Below are 16,879 nucleotides of genomic sequence, written 5' to 3'. Positions count from 1 at the left end.
AGACCAATGACATAGACAGAGGCAGTGCTGATGCAGGATGTTGTTGATACCTAACTCAGACTCGCAAGGCCAGTACCCGAGCCAATGGTACAATGTCTAACGGATCCTGGGGAAGTACCAGGGAGCGGTTAGGTGGCCCAGCTCCATCTTGCATACAATGCTAGTCAGCAGTCCTCTTAAAAAGACAAGGTGGCGTCTCACCAAGTCCTGGATAGCCTTGGTTCATCTTGTGAGACCTCTTTCTTGGAGGACAAAAGAAAGGAGAACAATCCCACTTCCCATTAGGGAAAGCACCAGACCCCAAGCTGGGAGCTACATCCCAGGCCAGCTCTGAGGGAGAGTGCAGGTCCAGGCAATCTGCAGAGGTCCCCAGTGCTGAAGCAGGCCTCATAGCCTGCTCTAAGAGGTGCTGCTTCAGACACAAGTCCCTCACCATGTGAATTTTCTTTTTAAACAACATGGAGCACCTCTTTCATCTGCCCTTCTCCTGTGCACAAACACACCACGGGTGGGGGTCACTGTTGGGGATAGACATCCCACATGATGGACAATGTTTAAACCTCACTGAGGGCATCACCCAGGGTAAATATCAATCAATCTTAACCTAATACAACTAAACCTAGGGGTACTACTAAACTACACTGGAACCTCGCTAGAATGCGCATCTATATAGCGCGAATTCACATATAATGCAGTCGCAGCCAAGGATCCCAAATTTAATTACTTTAATTGGAATTCATTTTAACGCGGTCCCTGCTATAACGCAGTCCCTACGTGTAGCCAGACAGACAGCCCCCCCATCTCAGACCAGCATTGCTGGGAACACAAGGGAGCCAAAACAACAGGGCACTTAACATAAATTCCAGCACAGCCTTTGAAGCGGTGAGAAGCACAGGTGTGCTGCTACAATGTGCCTCTGGGAACATATACAACGATTAGGCTCACAGCAGACAGAGAAGCTGTGACAGACATGGCTCTTAGCCCCTACTAAATAGCGTGATGCACACACCCCAACATCCTAGGTGGGAAAATATTTACCCTAATAAAAGGAATGTCCAGTAGTCGAAACTTATTGTTTCTCTCCCTTGCAAGTGTAAACTACCCTTGCGAGAGCTGGCGTCGCCCAGACAGACCAGCCCCAATTTGGCATAAGAAAGGAGAAAGAGAATAAAGGAGTACAGAGGTATAAGTATGGGACCTACAGCACCATGATTTTTGAGTGTTTTTCACTATCTGCTGGTCAGATAAGTGACAGCCTCCCAAGGCTTCTGCAGCTAAGAGGGTCCCTAAGCCTTGTCCCTTATTCGTCTTTCCGCGGAACTGAGTGACCGATCCTGGCTTGGCACCGCTGGAATCGAGAGATGCAAGGAGGGTAAGAAGCACCCACACCTGATCTCCTATCTTTAGTGTACACATATTTTGAAATAGAGCTCTATACTTTGTTTTCTCTCTTTGGGATTGTGGCTTCAGTTTTGTAACTTGTTTGTGTGTGTAACATCTCTACATTTAAATAAGTAGGCACTAGCAATTTTGTAACCACATGATTAGAATCTAGTTTATAAATTTTGGTAACCATTTGTGCATAAGCCTGACTTGTTTCTCTGGTTTACTGTAAAGCAGCCAACACAATTAAAGAACCTCAGCCGTTTTGGCTATAAAGCCTGGCCATTAGGTGAGAGTACTAAGAGCCTAGCGTTGAGTTGTGCCACCTCCACGGGGCAAACTCTTGGGGCGCCTGTCAGTCAATCCTGACTGCCCACTGCGAAGGAGCTCTGAGCTCTAGCAGTTAAAGTCACGGGTGTTTAGGACCTTGGGGCATCCGTCAGCCTAGCCCGGGCTGCCCGCCGCGAAGGGACAGTGCGTCCTAGCGGTTAAAGTCACGGATGGTATAAAACGGGCATAGCTGGCACCTCACCAAACATCCTTGGCCATCGGCTAACACCGCGTTAATACGGTACCGCACACTGATCCCAAATCCCGCATTCTAGTGAGGGTCCGGTGTACATACAATAAAATTCTAGAAAACAGAAACAACCACACCAAACGCTCTGACTGTAGCTGCGAGCAGTAAAGGGACAAAGGGGGATCAGGGTGGCAGGACCCTTAAATAGCCTGGGGAGCGGCTAAAGGCCAGAGGCATGAGCGCAGCACCGCCTACAGGCAAAGTTCTCCAGCTCTCGTGCACTTGGCATGTGCGCACTTGAGTGGAATACACATCTGTAACCACTCGAAGAACTGCTCTTTATCTACTTCCGATTAAGTAAAGGTTGTGGTAGTTATTAATATTTATACAATAATATTAGTTCATAAAATTGTGAAGAGGATAACAGGTATAGTTTATATGGCCGGGGAAGACAAGCTGTAGAAATGGACTTAGATAAGCTTGAAGATCCCTTTCCTCCATCTTCTCCAGCATCCTCGCAGACAAGAAATCCCACCCATATCTTAGCCTGTAAGAGTGTTTATCTTTGGTGCTGACATTGCCAGCAGCCTGATGAAGCATGCTAGCCAGCTTCTACATCTGTACACCTCAGCAGTATTTACATTCACATTTATCAATAGTGCTTGACGCAAAAGCTTCTGGGATATACATGCTGTTCAGTGTGTACAGTGTGATTAAACTAGATAGAAGAGGCATTATTGTGTGGATGGATGGGGCAAACAGGTAGGCAGGATCTAGTGCAAGATAAAGCACAACCTCACTAATGCAGACTCAAATGCAAGACACTGAGTACTACTGAATTTTATAAGTGAACAAAAAAACAATAAAGGATAATACATCACAAGGTGTATTTCATTTATTTCATATTTTGTACTTTAGTTTTATTTATAATACTAATGTTATCTGTACAAAATGAGAGTATGGCTAGAAGAAAGTGACCCAGGCACCCTACTCATGAGTAAGGCTACGATTATGTCATGTAATCTGTGACTTCCATGGACCTCCATGACATTTTCTGCCCTGGGGCTGGAGCTCCCAGCCAGCCGTGCCCTTGCACCTCCCAGCCCCCAACCTGGTGGGGTGACTGCACAGCTATGCAGCTGCAGTGGGCACGTGGACCCTGCTCAGCTACTCAGCCTTGGTGAGCGGCTGGGGGACCCTGCAGCTACCAGCTTCCCAGGGCAGGGGGACCCCGCAGCAGCCCAGCCCCAGGGCAGGGGGACCCTGGAGCTCCCATGCACTGTAGCAGTGGGGAACCCGGGAGCCCCAACAGCAGTGGGTGCTGAACCCACCCTTTTTGTCAGGGATATTTTTAGTAAAAGTCAGGGACAGGTCACGGGCTGCCATGAATTTTTGTTTATTTCCCGTGATCTGTCCCTGACTTTTACTAAAAATATCCGTGACAAAAAACTTAGCCTTACTCATGAGTCTGGGATATACAGGTTCCCCTACCAACACAGGGCCTTGATTGTGTAATTGTCTATGCTAGTTTTCTAACACATCACAATGTGATGGAATTTTTCAAAATATGTAGGTAAACAACTAGAAATAGTCTTATGGAAAAAAAGAAAAAAAGAAACAAAAGTTACCTGGCCATAATGAACTCTCTTATTAATTCAGTTTGTCAATAAAGAAAAAACTAATTTTTGATCAAACACTTGAGTGCATTCTTGATCAAGGAACAAAATATAAGAAGTCTGAAACATTGTACCTTGTTAAGCAGAGTAATCTACTGCTTGGTTATTCATAGTAACTTTCACTTTTTTTTTTTTGAGAAATTTATATATTCTAATGAATAGATATCAGCCTCAGACTTTTACCTATGTGGGGATTAAGCGCCGTCACCAACATCAAAGACTCGTTCATTAGTTTGTTGATCCTCTCCGTGTTGGCTTGGATTCCGACCACACAGTTGTCAGTGAAGGAAACAGAGACATCTCCAAGGAGCCTTGCAGAGTTTAATACATTTTTAATCTAAAAAATGCAGAAAGTTATTAGATACATCTATTAACATTTTCATTATCTGATACATCATTTCTTAAAAGCCTTATAATATCCATCCAGTTTACAGTACATCTTTAGCAAAGGATTGTGTCCTGTACTGTACTCTTCCTTTTGCGATATAAATTGAGTCACTGATATTTTAAAAAAGCACTTTATGTGAAGCATTTCATATCCTGAAGAACACTTTGTAGACATCAGCAGTAGACATTATCCATACCATTGAATATATAAGCAAAGCATGTTTGTAAACTACTTAGAAATCAATAGATTAAACATGTGCTATGTAAGTGATTTCAGAAAGAGAAGTGTGAATTTTAAACACATCAATAAAAGATATTTAAAATTATTAAGTGGATGCACAATTGGCATACCCTCTGGCAGTCAATTATCCCGAAATAGCATCCAATTATAGCACTAAAGCCAAAGTTTAGTAAAGAATAATAATGGAAAGGGACACCTATATCTCCGATTGGGAATATTACTGTAGCTGTTCAGTATGCTATTATTATTGTCAAAGTTAGAGACTTTGAAGAAAGATGCTTATTCAAATGAAAAAAAATTTCCTTACTAGGTCTATTTAGGAGATTCATAGACAAGTACATACCGCTTTTAATAGTCTATTCATTTGGTTTAAAATACCCTTAAACAGCATGAAAAAAATGAAGAAAGTTGCAGACAGTAAATGGCCAGGTGCAAGAAAACAAAATATTGCTTCCTACATCCCCCTCACTGTTTTTACTGCCCTGACCTTTCTGCTATAATGTAGCCTATTCTGCAAGCCCAGCCCCACTGTTATTTTCATGATGATCTCTCCTGCTGTTTCTCATTTTGACTTTTTGGTCTTCCTTCAACCACACTTCCCTGTTTTTATGCTTTTGTCTCTATTCTTTCCCACAATTTCTCCCCTGTGCATTCCTCCCCTTCCTATCTCTCCCTTCATGGAGAAAGGCAGCCCCCTTAGTCCTTTGTTTTCTTTCTCCACCTACACTAAACAAGTTTCCTTCTATTCCTCCATGCCCTGCACAATCCAGTCTAGAGGGAAAATAAGCACCCAGACAAGATAGGTGTGCAAATGAAGTACTTGTTGCCTTGACACCTCCCAGAAGCAGAATGAATCAGACAGCATGTGGATTCAACTCTCTCAAAATTTTTACTGGAAGTAATATAGGTATGATTTAGCCTGAAATTTCAACTGTCAAAGTGATTAACTGTGTATGCTATATACTCCTGTGCTCAGCTGTGCATCTGCCATTAAACACAGTAAGGAAACTGTCACATTAAGATTCTGATGTGTCCTTCTAGGAAATGCATAAGATAAATATTTTAGGGACCTCGAACCCAAGATTATTATCCTGAATTTACATTTTAAACATTTGTAATGTAAATCTGAACAGTTAATTTAATAAGTGGCTTGCCGGGCAATTGGGGTGAGTACTGTGGGAAGGCCAAAGGGACTGCACAACAAAAAGTCTTTTGCGCACTGGAATGGAAGTTAGGAATTCCTCAGTTCAAAACCTCAGCTCTGACACAGATCCTTTTTGGCTTTAAACAAGTTATTCTTGCTGCCTCAGTTTTGCCATCTGCCCTTTTCTCCTAGGGGCACTATGATAATTACAGTTTATAATGCATTTCTATGATGAAGTACTAAAAATACTCAATTCTTACATATTGGACAGCCAGTTCTCTCTCAAAATGATGAGCTATTTATCATCAAGCAGAATTTAAGATTCTTCTACTATTCATATTCTCTGCCTCTCTAGTGCTTGTGCTGTCCAAGCAATCGCTGAAATTATTCCCTAAGGATATACAGTAAGATAACTGTTTTTTTAATTTAAAAAAATGTTTTGAGCTTACAATCATGGGCTTGAAAACATTCAATTCAAAATGTCCATTGCTGCCTCCCACTGTAACAGCAACATGATTTCCCATCACTTGAGCTGCCACCATGGTTACGGCCTCACACTGGGTAGGGTTTACTTTTCCTGTTGGGGAGGGGAAAGTGTTTAAAAAAAACCCAACCGAACGAAAAAAAAAACAAGTTCTCCAGTTTTTGGTTTTTGAATTTAAATTCTCAGAAATGGTAAATGTGATTTTAAGAAACGGCAGTCAAGCAGTGAACATACAGGCACAGATTTATTAAACCCACTGCACTTTTCTGATAACAACTAGGATTTGTTTATGCTGTGAGAAGCCTGTCAGACATTTACCTTGTATGTCCTTGACAACTGTTTGCCTCCCAGAATGCCTTGCTACTCAAGACAAAGGTTATTATTCCGAAACTTATACCCCTTCGTAGCTCCCACAAAACAATCAAAACTTTTTAAAAATTACATTTCTCCCCTTTCTTTGAGAAGGAAAGGAGGAGCTGCAAGATTACACTTTAAAGCAGGGCTGTCCAAACTTTGTTAAGATGAGGGCTGCACTGGCAACCTTCCAGGAGCACGTGAACTGGGCAGTTGGCTTCCACCCTTATCTCAATATGGAGAAATGACCTGCACAGACTTCATTTACTTCAGGGGAAAGAAATCAGAATCAAAGGCCATTTGGATCAGAAAATTTATGTGCATGTTTCAATCCTAAAACCCCTCCCATTTAAAAATATTCTGCAGAAGAAAAAACCCACAAGCTGCCACAATGGTTTGTATTTATATGTGGAACTAAACAGACAAAGATCACACACACACACAAGCACCCATTCCATCTGCAAGTATTCACTTAAACACATGAAGGGCCTGCTTTGAATTACTTTTTAGAAAGGGGAGGAAGAAGAGTTTTCAAAGTCCTTATTCCCCTCCCTTGCTCCTCTTCCTCATGCAATCTTCACTGGTTGGGAGGGAGGGATGAAATTTTATCCACAGTCCCCAAAACAATCTACCTTTATTTGTTAAAGCTGAATAAGAGATGCTATTTGAATTCAGAGGGTAAATCTAAAAATCTGCATCAATAAAAACCTTTGCATAAAAAATGTTGGCTTTACCAATCATAAGTAATGCACTCTTCCCAGACTCATGCCAACTAAACCTTTATACCACTTCTCTCCAAAAAACACTCACTCTCACACACACACACACTATAAAGCAAAATAATTTTACTTACACACATTTTTGTGGACAAAAATGGAGAATTTGTGGCTGGCAAAAACTGCATCATTTCAGTGCTTCATACCATTTTACCACTGAACTCTGTGATATAGTTCTACATATAACTGTTAACAATTACTCTTACTTTTCCACACAAATGTAATTGACATTTGTTATTGGATACACTACCTGGCATGATGCTGCTTCCAGGTTCATTTTCAGGCAGGATGAGTTCACCTAGACCAGAGCGTGGTCCAGAACCCAAGAAACGAATATCATTAGCTATCTTCATCAGACTGCAAGCCACAGTGTTCATGGCCCCACTGAGTTCAACTAGAGCATCGTGAGCAGCAAGAGCTTCAAATTTATTTGGAGCAGTGATAAAAGGCAAGCCTAAGGAGAAATGAGTATTACAGGTTTTTGAGGCATAATCATTGGTTAAAGCAGCATGCCCTTAGCCAAAGCTCTTGAAATGCTGTCTAGTTAATACAAAAATCATAACAGATAATATAAAAGTAAAAATATTAAGCAGCCAAGTCAAGCAGAATGTTTTCTTCTCCAGACTTCTGACAACCAAAAGTTTCCTAAAGAAAAGTTCTTATCATGGTGGTATTGTTTGAGGAAAAAACGGTTACCTACCTTTCTGTAACTGTTCGAGATGTGTTGCACATGTCCACTCCACGGTAGGTGCGTGCATGCCTCATGCTGTCAGAAAAGTTCTCCCCTCAAAAGTACCCCCGGGATGGCTCAAACACCCTATCACCCCCTTCAGTTCCTTCGTACCTGACAGACTATGATAGAGAGGGAAAGGAGGGTAGGTCATGGAATGGACATGTACAACTCATCTCAAACAACAACAGTTACAGAAAGGTAGGTAACTTTTTTGTTCAAGTGCTTGCACATGTCCATTCTATTGCAGGTGACTCTCAGGCACACAAACATGGAGATAGACTTGCAGTCTACCTGAACAGTGATTGCAGGACAACCTGTCTGAAACTGGCATCATCCCTGAACTGAAAGGAAATGGCATAATGAGAAGCAGAAGTGTGGACTGATGACCAAGCTGCTGTTTTACAAATTTCTGTGATCGGCACTTGTGCCAAGAAAGCTGCCAAAGTTGCTTGTGCTCCAGCAGAATACACCAATACTCTAGCTAGTGGGTCTATATTAGCCAACTGGTAGCATAAACAAAGAGATCCAAGATGAAATTCTCTGCGTGGGAACTGGTCAGCCCTTATCTCTGTCCGCAACCACAATGAACAACTGTGTGGAGGATCTAAAGGACTTAGTACACTCCTGGTAGAAAACTAAAGCCCTTCTCACATCTAATAAATGAAGTACCTCTTCATCTCTATGCTCATGGGATGTCAGTAAATAGATTGCCTGGTTAACGTGAAAGTTAGAGACTACCTTTGTGAGAAGTTTTGGGTGAGGGAGAAGATAAACTTATCCTTATGGAAAACTGTATTGGGAATTTCTGACAATAGGAGTCTCAACTTGTTCACCCTTCTGGCTGAGTAATGGCAACTAAAAATGCTACTTTCATAGAAAGGTGGAGCAGAGAGCAAGTTGCAAAGGATTCAAATGGTGGTCCCATTAACTTTGTTAGGACCAAGTTCAGATCCCAAGGATGGATTGTACCCCCATGTGCAAGATCCTATCTGATCCAAGCCCTTTAGGAATCTATCAACAATGGGGTTGGAGAAAAAGGATCTACTATTCCCTGAGGTATGGAAAGCTCAGATAGCTCTGTAAAAGTACTTTTGGCAGCTAACTGCTGAACTCTTACATTTTAGGTACAGAAGATAGTCCAGTATGAGATTCAGGGGTGCATGCTCCGGTGATATGCCTGTCTGACAGGACCAAATGGAGAGGTTTTTCCATTTAGCCAGTTAAATGCTCCAAATTGAGGGTTTTCTACTATTCAGAAGCATTTCCTGGACATCTTTAGAATAGGATCTCTCCAAAGGCTTTTACCATGAAGCATCCAAGCCATTAGGTGTAAGTCTTATAGAACAGGCAGCCGTGGTTCTGAGAAATCACATCTGGATCCAACAGGAAAGGCAGCAGGGTTAAGTACCAGTGTTGTCAAGCACATACTGACGCTATGAGGATGAGATGAGCGTGGTCTTGTTTGACTTTGAACAAGACTCTGGGCAGCAAGTGAATCAGAGGAAAGACATACAGGAGGGGGTCATTCCAGGGTATCAGAAAAGCATGTGTCCATATGCCTGGGCTAAGACCTCCCTCAGAACAAAACCAACGGCATTTTCTGTTGGACTCTGTTGCAAACAGATCCACATGGGGAGTCCCCCAGAGCTGGAAGATGGATTTGGTAATGTACAAGCATAAAGACCACTTGTGGTGATCGGAGAAGGTCCTACTCAGTTGATTTCCCAAAGTGTTCTGTTTCCCTGGAAAGTAAGCAGGACTGAGATGAATTGAATTGGTTATGCAAAAGTTCCAGAAGCGAACTTCCTCCTAGCATAGCTGGGTCAACCATGCTCCTCCCTGTCTGTTTACAAAGCACAGTTGCAGAGTTGTCAGAATGAACAACTTCTTTCCTACTATATAAAGGAAGAAAGCTGAACAGGCTAGTCACACAGCTCTTAACTCCCTGACATTTATATGAGTCATTAGATCCTGAGACGACAAGAGACTGAGTCTGCAGGGACCGCAAATGAACTCCCCAACCCAGGGTTGACGTGTCTGTATCAAAGTGAGGGTTTGTAATGAGGGAGATAAAGAGAACTCCATAGACTTTCAGAGTGTCCACCCACCAATCCAGAGATGACAAAACTGCCACTGGTACTCGAACCACCTTCTCCAAATGACGACAACAACTTGGGGCAAACACTGATGCCTGCATCTTTCTAAGATGCAGCTTGGCATGTTGAATCACATAGGTATACGCTTGCCATGTGACCTAGAAGTGTGAGGCAGCTGTGCACCATGGTGAGAGGATACACTTCAGTCATAGCACCAAACCCTGTAGCACTTCAAACCTAGATTGTGGTAGCAAGGCCTTTGGGCCTTTGTGGAGTCTAAGACCATTCCAAAAAACTCCATTCTCTCAACTGGTTTTAGAATTGACTTGTCCCCATTTATTAGGAGCCCCAGTGCATTGAATGTGGACAGGACGATGGATACACTGGTTAACACCTGCGCCTCAGACCGATCCTTGAGCAACCAGTGACCCAGGTACAGAAACACATGGATTCCTCAAAAAGAAAAGGAGTACTTGTGGCACCTTAGAGACTAACAAATTTATCTGAGCATAAGCTTTCGTGAGCTACAGCTCACTTCATCGGATGTATGAAGTGAGCTGTAGCTCACGAAAACTTTAGAGACTAACATTTATTTGAGCATAAGCTTTCGTGAGCTACAGCTCTCTTCATACATCCGATGAAGTGAGCTGTAGCTCACGAAAGCTTATGCTCAAATAAATTTGTTAGTCTCTAAAGGTGCCACAAGTACTCCTTTTCTTTTTGCGAATACAGACTAACACGGCTGCTACTCTGAAACCTGTGACATGGAAGTAAGCGTCCTCTAAGTCGAGGGCAGCATATCCGTCCCCCTGTTCCAGGGAGGGAATAAATCGAGGCTAGGGTGACTGTCATAAATATAAAGGGAAAGGTATCCACCTTTTTGTGTACAGTGCTATAAAATCCCTCTTGGCCAGAGGCAAAACCCTTTCACCTGTAAAGGGTTAAGAAGCCACGATAACCTCGCTGGCACCTGACCAAAATGACCAATGAGGAGACAAGATACTTTCAAAGCTGGGGGGGGAGGGGGGAAACAAAGGGTGTCTCTGTCTGTCTGTGTGATGCTTTTGCGGGAACAGATCAGGAATGCAGCCTCAGAACTTCTGTTAGTTAGTAAGTAATCTAGCTAGAAATGCGTTAGATTTCCTTTTGTTTAATGGCTGGTAAAATACGCAGTGGTGGATGGAATGTATATTCCTGTTTGTGTCTTTTTGTAACTTAAGGTTTTGCCTAGAGGGATTCTCTATGTTTTGAATTTGATTACCCTGTAAGGTATTTACCATCCTGATTTTACAGAGATGATTTTTTTACCTTTTATTTAATTAAAAATCTTCTTTTAAGAACCCGATTGATTTTTCATTGTTCTTAAGATCCAAGGGTTTGGGTCTGTGTTCACCTGTACAAATTGGTGAGGATTTTTATCAAGCCTTCCCCAGGAAAGGGGGTGTAGGGCTTGGGGGGATATTTTGGGGGAAGAAGTCTCCAAGTGGGCTCTTTCCCTGTTCTTTGTTAACATGCTTGGCGGAAGCAGCATACGGTTCAAGGACAAGGCAAAGTTTGTACCTTGGGGAAGTTTTTAACCTAAGCTGGTAAGAATAAGTTTAGGGGGTCTTTCATGCAGGTTCCCACATCTGTACCCTAGAGTTCAGAGTGGGGAAGGAACCTTGACAGTGACCATGCAGAATTTTATTTTCTTCAGGAATTCATTCAAATCTCTTAGATCTAAAATAGGTCCAAGACAACCTTTTGTTCGGGGATCAGGAAGCAGAGGGAGTACAAGCCTTTCCCTTTGCCTGAAGAAGTGAATCGAATCTCCTGGTGAAGGATGATCTCATGAGAATGGTTCCTGAAGAGAGATGGGAAAGGTGGGGGGGAAGAGGAGGAGGAGGACAAGGAGAAGTGAACTGGAGGGCATACCCCAGTTCCATCGTGCTTAAGACCCACCAATCCAATGTTACATGAGCCCAAGCACTTAGGAAATGGGATAAACTATTTTTAAACAAAGGGTGGAAACAGATGGAACTAGAGTCACTGGTTCACTGCCCTCGACCAACATATTAAAATGTCTGTATGGGTGAGGTGGCTGGGTAGGATGAGCCCACTGATGCTGAAGAGAAGGGCAGCAGATGTTGTCTCCTATAACCCCTGCCCTTTCTCCTTGGTGGATCTTGAGACAGAGGGTGGAGGAGCACTGTAAGGCTGTTGAGAATGAAACTGCTTCCTCTTTGTTGCCAGAGTATAGATTCCATGAGATTTTAACACCACCTTGGAATCTTTTAGGCTATGGAGCTTATTACTTGTCTTATCCTATTACTTGTCCTGGAGAATTCTGGCAACCAGCTTATTTTCAACTACCATTACGGCAAAGTCCTGCCTACAGTCCTCTGGTAGCTTGTCTTTAAATGTTATATTGTTTTCTCAGAGAATGCAGTCACAGTGGCTCAGGAGTGCCTGTTGGTTTGCAGTCCTGAGCTCTAGACTCCCTATAGAATAAAGTTTGCATCCGAACAAGTCTATTCTTTTCACATCTTTGCCTTTCAGCATTTATGCTTGATGCCCTTGTCTTTCCCATTTGTTAGCAGCCGCCACCCACCACCAAAGAACCTGGCTGAAGGTGAGAACAGAAATACTTGTATCCCTTTGAGCGGACTGATTACCTCCTTTCAAATTGCTTTGCTGTGGGAGGTAAGGAAGATGCTGTCTGCCACAGTGCCTTGACCAGCTCCATAATGGCTTCAGTAATTGGCAGTCACTTTGGCTGATATAATGTCCACCAACTAGTTAAAACTTTCACACACCACCTCTGCTGGAATGTCAAGAACAGAGGCCACCGTTTTCAATAGATTTTGATGAGCCCAGTGGTCCTCTGGGGCTGGTGAATGGCCTGCCACCTCAACAGCCTTGTCTGGCCATGAGGAAGAGGATGTCACAGGATTCTGAGATGGTGGCTGCTCCATGACTTGCGGTGGGGAGTGACTTCTGGCTGCTTGGTACTGGTTACTGGAGTATGATGCTCCCAGTGCCAATGCCCCCTGAGCAGTCTTGAAGACAATGAATGAGACAGTTGCGGGAGGTCCTAGAGGGATGTCCTGTGGTGTCCGGAATGGCCACTGATATGGGCCTGGGACCCAGCCTTGAACGGGCCATTCCTCCTTTGAAGGAGGTGGCCAGTGCTGTGACTGTTGCATGACCTGTGGTCCCCAAATCTGTGATGGAGATGCCGATGAATCCACCTCTGAATCTGAAGAGGAAGAATCTGAAATGTCCAACATCAGTGGGGCACAACCATTCGGGACTGGAGAGAAGTAGCCTGAGCCCAGGGACGGTGGTACCAGAGATATCAAAGGTGGCTTGCCTTTCGACTGCACTGGCCTTTGCAGAAGTTTGGGAGGTAACTGTACAGTGAGTTCCTGACGTGGAGAGATAGGTGCCACAAGCATTGGGACTGAGTGCAAACCCTCTTGCACAACCAGAGATACCAGTACTGACAGGCTAAGGAGGTCTCTTGTAGCTGCATATGCCTTCACGGTGGTTGGAAGCGGCAATGACCAAGAGGTCTGTCTCAGAGACCTTTCAGGGGATGTGCTGGACAAATCTGGCACAGACTCCAGATGCAGTGCCCCCTTCTTCTTAGCTGAAGAATGCTCCAGCAGGAGACTCTCCCTCAAATGTCTCTTAAAGTCTCTGCCTCTACTAGGCTTCAGCACCAACACTCATGAGCAAGATATCGAGCCTGAGGAGAGTCTAAACCTTTTCTGCAATACTGCTGAATGGTACCAAGAGGCTGCAGACATCCCTGGTGTGCGCCGTATGGAGGCCAATTTATCTGGGGCGCACTCTGCATGAGACGAGTCTGATGGGGGGCAAAGTGCTGCCTCCATGAGCAAACATTTGAGCCACATCACTCTTTCTTTGAGCAGGACTTAGGCTAAGTCTACACAACAGCCTATGTTGGCATAACATATGTCGCTCAGAGGGTGTGAATATTCCACCCCTGAGCGACATAAGTTACACTGACATAGCGCCGTGCATACGAACACTTATGTCGGCGGCAGAGCTTCTCTCATCAACATAACCTATGCTGCTCATGGAGGTGGTTTTTTTATGAAAACAGAAGAGCTCTCTCCTGTTGGCATAGAGCGTCTTCACCAGATGGGCTGCAGCAGTGCAGCTTTGTACGTACATACTGTTAGTCCTTTACAAAAGTAACATTTGTAAATTATGTGGGATTCTCCCAAACATTTCAAAACAGGCTGGATGTGGGTCACTCACTGGCACAGGCTTAGTGCATGTACAATGGGTCTTATAACCTGGTGACTGTGGCATCACTTCAGTACTGATCCCAGTTCTGAAAAATGAAAAATTAGTCCAAAAGACGTAAAACTAAAACCTATCACTAAAACTAGCTAAAACTAACTTCACTTTAACTAACTACTTCCTAACAATAACAGGGCATACAGACAAAGGAGTGATGGAAGCTTATGACAAAGTCTGAAATTACGAACAACCATCAGTGGAGGTAAGAGGAAACTAAGGTGGTTCAGAGGCAGTTCCACCCTCTCATACCAGCACACAGTAGCACATTGTGACAGAGGGCACGTGAGTCATCCTGACAGGAACTGCTGAGGGAGAAAAGCTCTCCGACAACTGCGCACAAGGCACACACACATGCAAACACTCAAAAAACAAGATGATCACATCTAAGGTCAGCCTTACGTACAAGAGTAAGATATTTAAGTGTTTACAACCACTCTACATTTCCTTTTGAGTACTTAAAATTCACAACCTTAACATTGCAATGAAGGGTGGGCATTATCAGTTTGTCCCACACAACTTTGCCAATTTAAAGATACTCTTACAATTCAGCCTTAATCTGTGTATTTTTCCCTCTTAACAATTCAAGTTAGTTAGTTTTAGGGAGGCCTTCTCTTGTTCTCAACAAACAGTAAGATCTGGAAGAGGCTTAGCATGAACGGGGCAGATGGAAAGCCACCATGAGATGCAGCAGCTGATGTAAGGTAAGGAAGAGGCAGCAGTAATTATTAATTCCTATACTTTGAGCCTTTTAGTGAAAAAGCTCAACCAAAGTACTAAGTATCAGCAGCTGGGGAGAAGCAACAAATTTACCAGTACATGTGAGCCAGTTCAAGTGAAGGGTGATGCCTTCTGACACCACTGACAGCAAGAACAGTAGGTGCACTGAAACCCCCACGGCTGGGAGATGTACCTGGCCACATCTGGATGAAGAGTTCACTTGTGGTGACTTGTAAATGATCTGATCAGCTGGTCCGTTAGGTTGTTTCATACCCCCAGCAGGTAAAATGCTTCTAGATCTATTGAGTTGGCAATACAGGGCTCCTAGAGTAGAGTGGCCTCCTGAAAGAGTGGAGGTAGAACATTGACCACATGTCTGTGAGGCCTAGCAGGCTACTACCCTGATCTGTGATAAACACTTTGCATGCCCATCTGACAGCTTTTAGTTCTCTGACACTGATGTGTCAGGTTAAATCTTTTGAGGAGCTGTGTCTGCAGAGAACCCACGTAGGCTTCCTACTCTAGAGCAGATTCATCTGTCACCAGTGTGAGCATCTGTTGCAGGCAGGCAAAGAGAATGCACACACGTTAGCTGGATTTGTCCAACAATCTAGAGAGGTGAGAACATGGGATGGCACCCTCACCATGAAGGCTAAGTGATGGTGGTTTGCTGACTAGACTGATGCCAGCCAGCCCTGCAGAGTTCTTTGGTGCAGTCTGGCATATTGAAACGCTATAGGTGCAAAAGGCTGCATGTCCCAGAAGTCTCAAAACAGTTTCGTGCTGTTCTGATGGGTGAAACTTCAAACCTATAACAAATGATCAAGTTGCCTGGAACCTGGAGTCTCGAAGAGTGGCCCTTGCTTGTCATGAATCCAGTACAGCCCCTATAAACTATCCTCTGGACTGGGGAGAAGGGGGACTTTTCTACATTAACAGTCCCAAGGCATTGAATGTTGACTGAATCAGGGTTACACTGCTACGTACTTGCGGTTTGGACCAGCCCATGAAAAGCCAGTCCTCCAGGTAAAGATCAATGTGAACTTCTGATCTTCAGAGGAATGCAGTTACTACTGCTATAACTTTTGTGAACACCGTGGGTGCTGCTGACAGGCCAAAAGGTAGTACAATGAACTGGTAATGATTTTGAATTACCAGACATTGGAGGTACTTCTTGTGGGCTTGATTGATTGCCACATGGAAGTAGGCATCCTTTAAGCTGAGGGAATCATACCACTCTCCACGAGCCAAAGAGGGAACAACAGAAGCTGTGCTGACCATGCGGAACAGTATCTTTTTCAAGAACCTGCAGAGTTGACGCAAGTCTAAGATTGGTATGAGACACCCTGCCCCCTTCACCTTTGGGATTATGTAATAGCTAGACTAAAACCCCTTCCCTTTTAGACCATGTGGAACCCGCTCTATGGCTTCCAACTGAAGGAGAGATGAATGAGGGGCTCCTCACGAGAATGGTCTCAGAAGAGGGAGAGGGAGGGATAGAAGCAAACTGTAGAGTGTATTCTACCCTCCACAGAGTTCAAAACCCACTAATCCAAAGTAATTTGGGACCAAGCACGGTGGAAGCGGGACAGATGGTTTGTGAAGGTGAGGGAGTTTGGGTCTGGAGAGACAGAGACTGGCATGGCAACCTTGACCAGCCCATTAAAATGAATGCTTTGTACTTCCTGGGTGTCTTGAAGGGCCTGGAACTGAAGCTGAAGCAGCAGAAAGGGGATGCATATGCCTATAACCCCTGGACCTCTTTTTGGACAACTCCTGTTGAGGAGGTGGACCAGAATATTGGTGCATCTGCTGGGGCCAATAGTGCTTTCTGACTGGGGCAGGTGTGTACAAGTCCAAGGACTTTAGAGTGACACTAGAGTCCTTAAGTTCGAGGAACTTGCTGTCCATCTGGTCTAAAAATTGAAAAGGACCATCAAATGGCAAGTCCTGAATTGTATTTTGGACTTCATAGGGAAGACCAGAAAGATGATGTCCATGGTGAGCATGGAAGCCATGGTTCTAGCTGCTGAGTCTGCTGCATTCGGCCCTGC

The 16,879-nt window shown here is 43.9% G+C and overlaps 1 protein-coding gene across 1 annotated transcript in view; it reads right to left on the bottom strand.

The window, feature by feature from the left end:
• Positions 1-16,879, bottom strand: part of FH (fumarate hydratase) — a 47,890-nt gene that overhangs the window by 4,091 nt on the left and 26,920 nt on the right. Inside the window, exons 7-9 of the mRNA XM_074945167.1 lie at positions 7,216-7,419; positions 5,801-5,928; positions 3,763-3,916 (exon numbers count right to left, since the gene is read on the bottom strand). Of these exons, the coding sequence (XP_074801268.1) occupies positions 3,763-3,916; positions 5,801-5,928; positions 7,216-7,419 (486 nt within the window). The remainder of the gene's footprint in view (positions 1-3,762; positions 3,917-5,800; positions 5,929-7,215; positions 7,420-16,879) is intronic.

The sequence above is a fragment of the Natator depressus genome, chromosome 2, assembly GCF_965152275.1.
Source record: "Natator depressus isolate rNatDep1 chromosome 2, rNatDep2.hap1, whole genome shotgun sequence".
In the NCBI taxonomy this organism is placed as follows: domain Eukaryota; kingdom Metazoa; phylum Chordata; order Testudines; family Cheloniidae; genus Natator; species Natator depressus.
Note: the sequence above shows the minus strand (reverse complement) of the source record. Positions and strands in the feature narration are given on the sequence as shown.